General features: G+C 41.0%; 1 protein-coding gene across 1 annotated transcript; it reads left to right on the top strand.

The window, feature by feature from the left end:
• Nucleotides 1-2298: 2298 nt before the first annotated feature.
• LOC145554379 (nuclear factor 7, ovary-like) lies at nt 2299-3725 on the top strand. The gene has a single exon (XM_081613966.1). It carries the CDS (start codon nt 2321-2323, stop codon nt 3707-3709), a length of 1389 nt encoding a protein of 462 aa, XP_081470092.1. The 5' UTR covers nt 2299-2320; the 3' UTR covers nt 3710-3725.
• The last annotated feature ends 7818 nt before the right edge of the window (nt 3726-11543 follow it).

Below are 11543 nucleotides of genomic sequence, written 5' to 3'. Positions count from 1 at the left end.
TGACTTGGAGGCTGAAAGCTCTTCAGTCTGAGGTTCCTTTAGGCAGGGGATCAGTCTGCGGTTTGAATTAAGACTGCTGTTTTTTAGTATTTCTGTTTTTTGTAACTTTCCCTGTAGTGATCCGGACATAATGTCCTGTTATGCAATGCCGGGGGGCCAGACACAAACTGGAGGAAGATGGGTGTAAAGATAATGTCATGACCTCAGAAACGCAGAGTGCTTTTCTCTGCGTTTTCTCTGGGAAGTCAGAGGCAGGTCGCTTAGATGAAGTGAGGTCTGCTTTGTTAGCGCTAAGGAGAGCTGTGCGGACGCGAACCTGTTGATCTATTCCATCCGTAAATTTCATAAACTCTAGTCCGGAAGACATTTCTTCAAAGGTATCTTGTGAAAGCAGTGAATGAGTGTAGGAACAGAGAGGAAAGGGGAAGGAGGAATGACGGGGAAAGGGGGAAGAAGGAGGAGAACGATGAGGGAGGGGGGAATGAGGAAGGGAACCTGTCATTCTGTCCCCAGTCGATGTTTTATCAGTTTGTTTTGGGACAATTTGCTTCTGAAGCGATGGTCACATTGTTGTTGTTGTTGATAAAATGAAAAATGTTTGCAGTGAGCAGCCTTATTCCGTGTTTGTTAAGATTGCATCTGCCTTTTCCAAAGAGGTGAAAGCGCTGCCAGTAGATCCAGAGGTTATGGATGAAGGTCACTGAGCTGGCAGAGCAGGTTTTAATCAGCCATTTGTTTATCATGCCCAGCCTTTTTCGTCTCCCCATCGAGGCGATGGAATTGGACCACTGAGAAATAACTTCATTTTTAATTTTCCCATAGTGTCCAGAAGAATATTAAAATCAGTTCTCAGAATCTCAGCTTTTTGCTTTGCCAGATATTTGGCTCCAACATGCACAACTAAAGTCTCAATGTTTGGCTGATCAGTGGTTAGAGAGAGCACTTTGCGAGTCAAATCAGATACAGTGTCACCAAGAAAAGAAACCACTCTCATTTTCTTGGGATTGCAAACTGACTGACTCCATTTACTGCCTCATCTCCAACAATAAGCACTCTTGGCATATATTTCGTTTTCTGGTGGTCACTTTGTCCTTTGGAGCTTTTGGGGGGTGGATGTGCTGGTTTAGTTTCATTGTTGATGTTTGAAGGTGGGTTTTCACTCAGAGGCTCAGGCTGGAGTGCAGAAAATCTGTTTTTCAGTGGGATTCCCACGGAGTCAGGATGTTTTGAGGCTCGGGCTGGTCGCTTTGTCCTTGGGAGCAAGGTCGGTGGAGCTGTCTTGGGTCCAGCTGCTTGTTTGCTATTCTTTGGCGGAGCAGGTGTTGAAGTTCAGAATCAACCTTCTGCTGATTCGTCCAGGCGAGGGGTTTTCCCCGTTAGTCGTCTCATGGGATCTCCAATGTGAGGCTTTTGTTTCGGCTTGGTGCCCTGAGCGATTCAGGGTGAGCTGCTTGGTGCGGGGTGTACAACCTCTCCGCTGATTTGAGGAAGAGTTGTTTCATATCTACAGGCAGGGTTGATCTCAAAGTTCACCTCCAGCCATTGAATCTTCATTTCTATATACTGAAGTTGTTGTAGAATACTGCTAATGTCCTTGGGGTCGGACGGGGGCATTTTGCCCTAGTTCAACTTGGAGATGCAGAAAAGTAAGGTAAAAATAAAAGTGAGAAAATCTCCCAGATATTGAAAAATATCAGGGCATTGATTAAATTTAAATCAAAACATTTCTGATTCTGATCCAGTTGTTGTGAAAACAGGACAAACTTTCCTGATCACCAAACATCATTTTCACCTCCAGAGTCTGAAACTGACAGAAAAACAGCAAACAGAAGGAAACTGAACATAAAATGTGTTCATTTGAATTTCATAGATAGTGGAGACCCTGGAAGAGTTTTATGAGAGGAAAAATATAGTTTAACTTAAAGCAGGAACAAAGTCATGAATCAGAAAAAGCTGTAGTTTTAATAAAACTGCAGATTAAGATTAAATCCTCTAGAGGGCGCCACATCTCCGCCTCTGGACTGATTCCAACAGGAACACCTGGAAAATCCAGGAAACAGTTCATAGACAAAAACTCATAGAGGAAACGCCCTGAGGATGAACTCTGACTCCTGCCTTCGTCTCCGACGGAAATCAAACTAACTCTGAACAAGGAGACAGAGAGAGAACTGAGCAACTAGACGCTGAAACACAGACTGCTGCAGGAGGAAGAACAAGCAAATCAAAGTGAAAGTAAGTTCATAAAGTTTCTACAGGAGAGAAACTGACTTCCTGGTTTGACTTTCTGTCTGCTGTGATTTCAGCTTCACTCTGAGACAAAATGGCTTCCAGATCAGACGATGATCTCTGCTGTCCGGTCTGTCTGGAAATATTTAAGGATCCGGTTATTCTGTCATGTAGCCACAGCTTCTGTAAGGAGTGTCTGCAGAAATACTGGAGAGAGAAACCAGGAAGAGAGTGTCCAGTTTGCAAAAGGAGATCTTCAAGGTCAGAACCACCTTTAAATCTGGCTCTGAAGAATCTGTGTGAGTCTTTGTTACAGCAGAGAAACCAAAAAGCTTCAGAGGATCTCTGCTCTCTGCACTCTGAGAAACTCAAACTCTTCTGTCTGGACCATCAGCAGCCAGTCTGTCATATTTGCAGAGATTCAGAAAAACACACCAAGCACAGATTCAGACCCATCGATGAAGCTGCTCAGCAACACAAGAAGAAGCTTCAGGAAACTCTGGAGCCTTTAAAGGAGAAGCTGGAGCTCAGGAAGAAAGTTCAGGAGGAGTTTGATCAGACAGCAGAACACCTGAAGGTCCAGGCCCGACACACAGAGAGGCAGATTAGGGAGCAGTTTAAGCAGCTTCATCAGTTTCTAGCAGAGGAAGAGGAGGCCAGGCTGGCTGCACTGAGGGAGGAAGAGGAGCAGAAGAGAGGGATGATGAAGGAGAAGATGGAGGCTCTGAGCAGAGAGATAGCAGCTCTTTCAGACACAGTCAGAGCCACAGAGGAGGAGCTGAGAGCTGCAGACGTCTCATTCCTGCACAACTACAAGGCTGCAGTGGAAAGAGTCCAGCGCTGCCCCCTGCTGGAGGATCCACAGCTGCCCTCAGGAGCTCTGATAGACCAGGCCAAACATCTGGGCAACCTGGCCTTCAACATCTGGAGCAACATGGAGACCATGGTGACCTACACTCCTCTGGTTCTGGACCCAAACATGGCTGGGTCATTAGTCCATCTGTCTGAAGATCTGACCAATGGGAGGGTAGGAGAGAAACAGCAGCTTCCTGATAATCCAGAGAGATTTGATTATTACTGTGGTTCTGTTCTGAGTTCTGAGGGTTTTAACTCAGGGAACCACAGCTGGGATGTTGATGTTGGAGACAGTGAACGCTGGAGACTTGGTGTGTTAGAAGAGTCAATTCAGAGGAAGGGAAGCATAGGGTCTGGATGGTTTTTTATAGATTTCTATTCAGGTAAATACTCAGCATATTCTCTACCAGCTCCTTCCACTCCTCTCTCAGTCCAGAAGAATCTCCAGAGGATCAGAGTGAATCTGGACTGGGACAGAGGAAAACTGTCCTTCTCTGATCTGGATACTAACACACACATACACACCTTCACACACACCTTCACTCACAAGATGTTTCCATACTTTGAAACTAATAAAACATTAAAGATCGTACCGATGAAGATCTCAGTGATGAAGCAGCAGCTCTGATGATCTCAGCATGTAGAACAAAGTTCAGATAAAAACTTATTGATCAGATTGAAACTGAGTTTTAAAGAGGAAACTGGAGATGATCTGATCATCTTCTTCATCTCTGATCAGATTCAGATTCATCTCCAGGCTGCTGGAAGCAGCAGGGCAGCGTTAATCTTTCTCATCTGACTCTTTAGTCTGAGTTCAGCTCTGATTCTAAAATCACTCAGAGTGAGAGGTCTTGTTTTTTTGTTCATCTCTGGGTAATTATTTCTGTTTATCAGGATCTGATGTATTAAAAATGTGATTTTATTGAATATGTGAACAAAAATGATCCCAAGAATATGTTTATTTTACAAACTACATAATTATGTTGCTGAGTAAATTATTTATCTCCAAACTGAATATTTAGTTTTCTTTTGTCTGATTTTGTTATTTTATGTTACATTTATGGATAATTGTCATTTTAGTCGTTAGAATACCAAAACCTCTTCATAAGTTTATATTTTGTTCTCTCTGATGATGTAATTTTTAAATATTAAATGATCTTCTGATCAGGACTTGAGTCTCTTTTTTTACCAAATAGATTTTTACTCTTGAATCATTTGGATGGAAACTTTTTACTTTTGTTTAAATGTTTCACTCTAACTGAAGTACAACTTTTGGCCATGAGTAACTATAATAACTGCTTAGGATAATATTAATAAAACTACTAATTTAGACCTTTATCCAAAATTGAAACAAGAATTTGAAGTAAAATAAACAGTAAATTGACTTTAATTTTCAAGTTAAACCATATTTAAGTGTTTTACAGTGTAGCTGGTTTTATGGCTGGTTTGATGTTTTATTGATCAAATTAATGAGACATTTTACATGTAATTCAGTTTATTAAATTGTTAATATTTACTGACAAAGTTTAAACAATTATGTGACAGCAGCCGATGACGTCAGCGTCGGGCCGGGGGGCGGGGCCAATGGAAGCAGCTTTACGTCACGTTGCTGTTTCAGACAATACCAACGCCCGCTAGCATCACAGCTAACATAATCATTGAGTAATACATTACGTGGGAGGTTCTGGGCTTTAATATCAACATTTGCTTTTATAAAAGTACTTTAAAAAATAGTCACTCAGATTTAAAAACTGTAAATCAATTTAATTCAATAACAAGAGCGATCCAGAGAAGTCCTGTCAATTTTCACTTCCAAGCTTTTTCAATATCTTGCTGACTAGAAAGATACCAAGCTGGCAAACTATTGCTTAATAAAATGTAAAAATCCTGAATCACTAACAGATAAACTACAGAAATTAAGACTAAATTATAAAAGATATAACACTGTTCTGTTCACATTGTTACATTAGTGATTTGTAAAATTTGAGGGCAGAAGAGGAATTGATGTTTGAACTGAAATAAATATAAATCTGCTTCTGGTTTGTTCATTTGCATGAGAAATTAAAATAATTAATAAAAATAAATATATTCTTTGAGAGAACAAATCAGCTTCCAGTTCAAACCGAATACTTTAAAAAATATATAGGAAAATGTGTATAAAACAGTGATTAAATAGTAGCTTCATAAATATTAATATTTCAAATTAAGGTAGTCAATCAGATAAAACCGTCTAAGCATCTACTGAGTGATTGGATGGGTTCAGAGTCACCTGGTGACATCATGATGTAGACCTGTGTATCATCCGCATAGTTATGGTAGCTAATCTTATTTTCTGTTATAACCTAAGCCAGTGGGAGCATATAAATATTGAAAAGAAGGGGTCCTAGGATTGAACCTTGGGGTACCCCACATGTGACCTTTGACCTCTCTGATGAGAAGTTTCCGATTGAAACAAATAAATCCCTGTTATTTATGTAGGATTCAAACCAGTTGAGCACTGGACCGGAGAGTCCGACCCAACTCTCCAGTCGATTCAGTAAAATGTTGTGGTCAACAGTGTGGAAAGCTGCACTGAGGTCCAACAGAACCAGCGCTGTGGTTCTCCCACAGTCTGTGTTTATGTGGATATCATTGAACCTTTTGACTAGGTCAGTCTCCGTGCTGTGGTGAGCATAAAAACCAGACTGGAAGGAGGCAAAGCGATTCATTATTGTTAGGAAGTTATTTAATTGTTTAAAAACTGCTTTTTCAATAATTTTGCTGATGAATGGGAGGTTGGAGATCAGCCTGTAATTCTGCAGTAGTGATTTGTCTAGATTGCTCTTTTTTATCAGTGGTTTGATAACTGCTGTTTTCAAAGCCAAAGAGATTTTACTACAGTTTATGGTATTCTTAAATATTGAAGCCACGCCTCCTCCTTTTTTGTGTTTTCTATTCTCACTTAAAAAATTGTACTTACAAGGCGCTGATTCAATTAGTACAATTGGTTCATTATTGTCATTCAACCATGTTTCTGTCACAAATAAAATATCAATTTTATGCTTGTCAATTTTAACATCAATTTTATGCTCATTAATTAATATGGCTCTAGCACAGAGAAATCTGGTATTTAAAAGAGCCAGTTTAAGTAAATTGGAGGCTGAAAGTTGTTCAGTCTGAGGTTCCTTTAGGCAGGGGATCAGTCTGAGGTTTGAATGAAGACCGCTGTTTTTAGTATTTCTGTTTTTGTAACTTTTCTTGTAGTGATCCGGACTGGTAATGTCCTGTTTTGCAGTGCCGGGGGGCCAGACACATTCTGGAAGAAGATGGGTGTAAAGATAATATCTGGACCCCAGTCTCAGACCTCAGAAACGCAGAGTGCTGGATCCTCAGGGAGGTTAGAGGCAGGTGGCTTAGATGAAGTGAGGTCTGCTACATTAGCGCTAAGGAGAGTCATGCCGAGGTAAACCTGTTGATCCATTCCATCTGTAAATTTGAGAAACTCTGGTCTGGAAGACATTTCTTCAAAGGTATCCTGTGAATGCAGTGAATGAGTGTAGGAGCAGAGAGGAAAGGGGAAGGGGGACTTAGAGGGGAATGAGGAAGGGAACCAGTCATTCTGGCCCCAGTCGATATTATATCAGTTTGTTTTGGGACTCTTTGCTTCTCATAAGCGGAGGGCTCCAGCCTAGTCATACATCCTTGAGCCTGTTCTTCTGAAGCAATGGTCACATTGTTCTTGTTGATAAAATGAAAAATGTTTGCACTTAGCAGCCTTATTCCATGTTTGTTAAGACTGAGTCTGCCTTTTCCAATGAGGTGAAAGCACTGCCAGTAGATCCAGATGTTATGAATGAAAGTCACTGAGCTGGCAGAGCAGGTTTTAATCAGCCATTTGTTTATCATGCCCATTCTGGAATGTTTTTCGTCTCCCCATTGAGGTGATGGAATTGGACCACTGAGAAATAACATAATTTTTAATTTTCCCATAGTGTCCAGAAGAATATTAATGTCCTTTTTCACAATCTCCGATTTTTGCTTTGCCAGATCATTGGCTCCAACATGCATAACTAAAGTCTCCATGTTTGGCTGATCAGTGGTTAGAGAGAGCACTTTGCGAGTCAAATCAGATACAGTGTCACCAAGAAAAGAAACCACTCTCGTTTTCTTGGGATTGCAAACATGACTGATTCCATTTACTGTCTCATCTCAAACAATAAGCACTCTTGGCATATCTTTGGTTTTCCTGGTGGTCACTTTGTCCTTCTGAGCTTTGTGGGGTGGATGTGTTGGTCTAGCCTAATTGTTGATGTTTGAAGGTGGGTTTTCACTCAGAGGCTCAGGCTGGAGTGCAGAAAATCTGTTTTTCATTGGGATTCCCACGGAGTCGGAATGTTTTGAGGCTTGGGCTGGTTGCTTTGTCTTTGTGAGCGAGGTCGGTGGAGCCATTTTGGAACCAGCTGCTTGTTTGCTATTCTTTGGCAAACCAGGAGTTGAAGTTGAAAGTGGGTTTCGGCTCAGAGCTGGCCACGCTGATTCGTCCAGGTGAGGGGTTCTCCCCGTTAGTCGTCTCATGGGATCTGCAGTGTGAGGCTTTTGTTTCAGCTTGGCGCCCTTAGCGATCCAGGGTGAGCTGCTTGGTGCGGGGTGTATGACCTCTCCTCTGATTTGAGGAAGAGTTGTTTCATTTCCACAGTTAGCGTTGATCTCAAAGTTCACCTCCAGCCGTTGAATCTTCGTTTTTAAAAACTGAAGTCTTTGGAGAATACTGCTAATGTCCCTGGGGTTGGAGGGGGGCATTTTGCCCTATTTCAACTTGGAGGTGAAGAAAAGTAAGGTAAAAATAAAAGTGAGAAGGTTGAAGACTGAAGGCTGCAGACTGGAGAAATTGTTGTGTCATCCCTAAAAGATAATGCCCTGGGTGTTTGCCCATATTGCTCATGTCAGAAACCACCACTGTCTGCACCATTAAACATAGCAATTGAGGCAATGCCCTGATGGTAAATAATGCTCAACTATGAACACTGACGAAGGAGCAACAAAGATGTAACCATGCACAAGACGCTCACCGTGACTGTTCTCTCCATTTCTCCTGCTACATGAAGCCAGGCAGTCTGAAACCATGGCACACATTACAGCTGCCACTCAGAACAAAAACAATCAAAGAGCAATGTGCATGCTTTGCATGCTCTTTCATTTATGTGTTAGTTATTTGTTAAGTTAAAACATATAAACGTACATAATTAAATAAAATAATGATAGCTACTGCAGTGTTCGCAGAGCATTACAAGAACAAAGAATGGGTGTTCTGTCAAGTCAGATTGTCATACGCTTGTTTCTGTTACTTTGTGGAGTCAGAAACATGTTATTGGTTGGAACAAAGATGTTAACAAATAAACTGGACAGTATGCTGTACGTTTAGTGATATTTTCACAGTTGTGGTCTCGACTGGTCTTGAAATAAAATGCCAAGTCGTCAGCGCCCGAGACCAAGAAAAGACCGAGACCAAATGCGGTTGAGACCGAGACAAGACCGAGACCATAAATAAATGGTCTCGAGACCAAGACCGATGTACTACAACACTGATGTAATGCAGTTTTTTCTTACTGGTTTTTCCTGCCTATAGAAACTGGGATCTATTATATTTTCTTCATCTCTGTCACAGCAGAGCAGAATCTCCTGTAAATGTTTCAACATTTCCTCATTGGTTTGACTCAGATCTCATTCAGCTGTTCAGTCTCTGTTTTATGCACAGTAATCAAAGAGGAATCACCTGTTTCTGACCATTAGAAGGTAAAAAGTTCAGTATGAACTAAAGTATTTGTTTAAAACTCTGTCACTGAAATCCTCAGTTTGCAATCAGACCAATGATTGTGTTGCTCTTTGCCAGCTTGGATGGAGGAGGAGACACTGAATCATTAGAGGGTCATTATTTTACTGCAGCAGCTTTTATTATTTTATTAATTTGGTCTTTTCTGGTTTTATTTTTGGTTTATATTTAACGTAAATGTGAACTTTACAGTTTCAGTTTTCAGATTGAAAAAATATCAGGGCATTGATTAAATTTAAATCAAAACATTTCTGCTTCTGATCCAGTTGTTGTGAAAACAGGACAAACTTTCCTTATCACCAAACATCATTTTCACCTCCAGAGTCTGAAACTGACAGAAAAACAGCAAACAGAAGGAAACTGAACATGACACAGATCCCAAGATGGGAAAAACGGTTTATGTGTCGGCCTCAATCCTCAAACACTGTCCTACTTACTGCTGCTTTAGATCCCAGATGTAAGAAACTTGGGTTCTTGGGGGAAAAAGCACTAAGTGCCGTCCAGATCACAAACCAAAGAAAAGCATTAGATGTCTGGCAAGATCCCCGCCCCGTTATGGGAATAATTCAGAACACGGTGTTGATGGCTACCCCTAAAAATTTAAGCATATTTAGTCCAAACTCAATAAATTAAGTGACATTGGCTATTTTGATAACGTCATCCTCCTATCTGAAATAATATTTACTTAGAGCATACCTTATGGTCCACAAGAAATCCTCAGTTTGTTCTCACCACAGTCTCAGATGTAAACTTTTACATCTGCATCAGATAATCCTGCATCCCCACGTCTCCTGCTGTTGTCTCTTTGGCTCCAAGCCTCTCTGGAGAGCTCCGTTTCCATCTTCTCCCTCTCGCTCACCTTCACCGAGACGCCCAGCTCCTCCAGCGTCGGTACAGCGTCAGACAGTGCAGGGAAAGTTTTCGTGCCACTTTCCAGGTCGATTCTGAGTTGAGCCGAGAAGCCGCATTTTGCCTGAATCCCTTTTTCCTTAAGCTGCTTGATTACACCCTGCAGTCACGCTCTCTGTTTCTGAACCTCTGGAGAATAATCCTGATGGAAATGTATTGTTTTGCCCTAAATGACGACTTGTTTTGGTGACCATGCTTATCATCGTACGACTTCTTTCACAGTGTAATCCAGGAAACGGACAATGATTGAGCGTGGTGGATCTGTGTCAGCTGCTGCGAGCCCCAGAGCACGATGCGGTCTTTTAATGTGTATGTCTTCCAGGGGAAGAAGCGAGGTTTTAATGAGTTCTTTCTTGAAACTGATCATGTCATGCTTCTCACATCCCTCTGGGACTTGGTAGATTCTGAGATTGTGACGACGCAGACGGTTCTGTAGGTAATCACACTGGTTAGTGAGCGCAGCCTCGTGTCTCAGAAAGTACCGAAGCGTTGATTCGGCCTTCTTATAAAACAGATGAATATGAATTATGTAAGGTTTATTTGATTGGTTCGCATTAAAATGATCTAAAAAAAAAGTAAATGGAATTTTGTCATGAGTTTCCCTGTTTGACTCTGTCATTGAAATCCTGAGTTTGCAATCAGAGCAATGATTGTGTTGCACTTTGCCAGCTTGGATGGAGGAGGAGACACTGAATCATTACTGGGTGTTTCTTATGCTGCAATAGCTGTTATTTTTATTTTCTTAACGTGTACTTCTCTTGTTTTATTTTTGGTTTACATTTAAATCATTTTCTTTAATAATTACAGTATTCCAGTTTTCAGATACAGTTAAAAAATGGCCTGGCATTTATCAAATTTGAATCAAAATATTTCTGACTCTGGATTAAATTGTTCTGAAAACAGGACAAACTTTCCTCAACACCAAACATCATTTTCACCTCCAGAGTCTGAAACTGACAGAAAAACAGCAAACAGAAGGAAACTGAACATGAAATGTGTTCATTTGAATTTCATAGATAGTGGAGACCCTGGAAGAGTTTTATGAGAGGAAAAATATATTTTCACTTAAAGCAGGAACAAAGTCATGAATCAGAAAAAGCTGTAGTGTTTTAATAAAACTGGAGATTAAGATTAAATCCTCTAGAGGGCGCAACATCTCCACCTCAGGCATGATTGAAAAAGGAACTCCTAGAAAAAACAGGAAACAGTTCAGAGATAAAAACTCACTGATTAAACACCCTGAATTTTACACCCTCATAATGCTGAGGCATTATGAGGCCAGGCATGAGAATGAAGTCCCAGATACACCTAGATAAACTCAGATATGCAGCCATTCTACAAATTACTCAGTTGCTTTTTATAAATTATTTCATATACAGTGAACCCTCGCTGTAACGCGGTTCACTTTTCACGGTTTCGCTGCTTTGCAGATTGTTTTGTTCAGTTTTTTCCCCACAGTGTTCTTCGTCCTAATTGACCATATGATTGGTAAAAACAGTCTCCGCACTACCTGAGTGCCAATAACGTTTCGGTGTTTAATACAGATTGGCCACTCAGGAGATGGAAACTGAAACTTTCAATGTCTGCTGGAAAAAAAAAAAAAGCTGTGACCAAAGGCAGCGCAAAACCCGACCGAAGGCTCGTCTGATGAGATCCGTCGCTCTGCCGTAGATACAGCTGTGAATCTGGCGGGGCAGGTAGGAGGAAACGCTTTAATGATGACTCCAGATCACATTAATGCCCA

This window comes from Poecilia reticulata, chromosome 12 (genome assembly GCF_904066995.2).
Source record: "Poecilia reticulata chromosome 12, P_reticulata-male-v2, whole genome shotgun sequence".
Taxonomy (NCBI): domain Eukaryota; kingdom Metazoa; phylum Chordata; class Actinopteri; order Cyprinodontiformes; family Poeciliidae; genus Poecilia; species Poecilia reticulata.
Note: the sequence above shows the minus strand (reverse complement) of the source record. Positions and strands in the feature narration are given on the sequence as shown.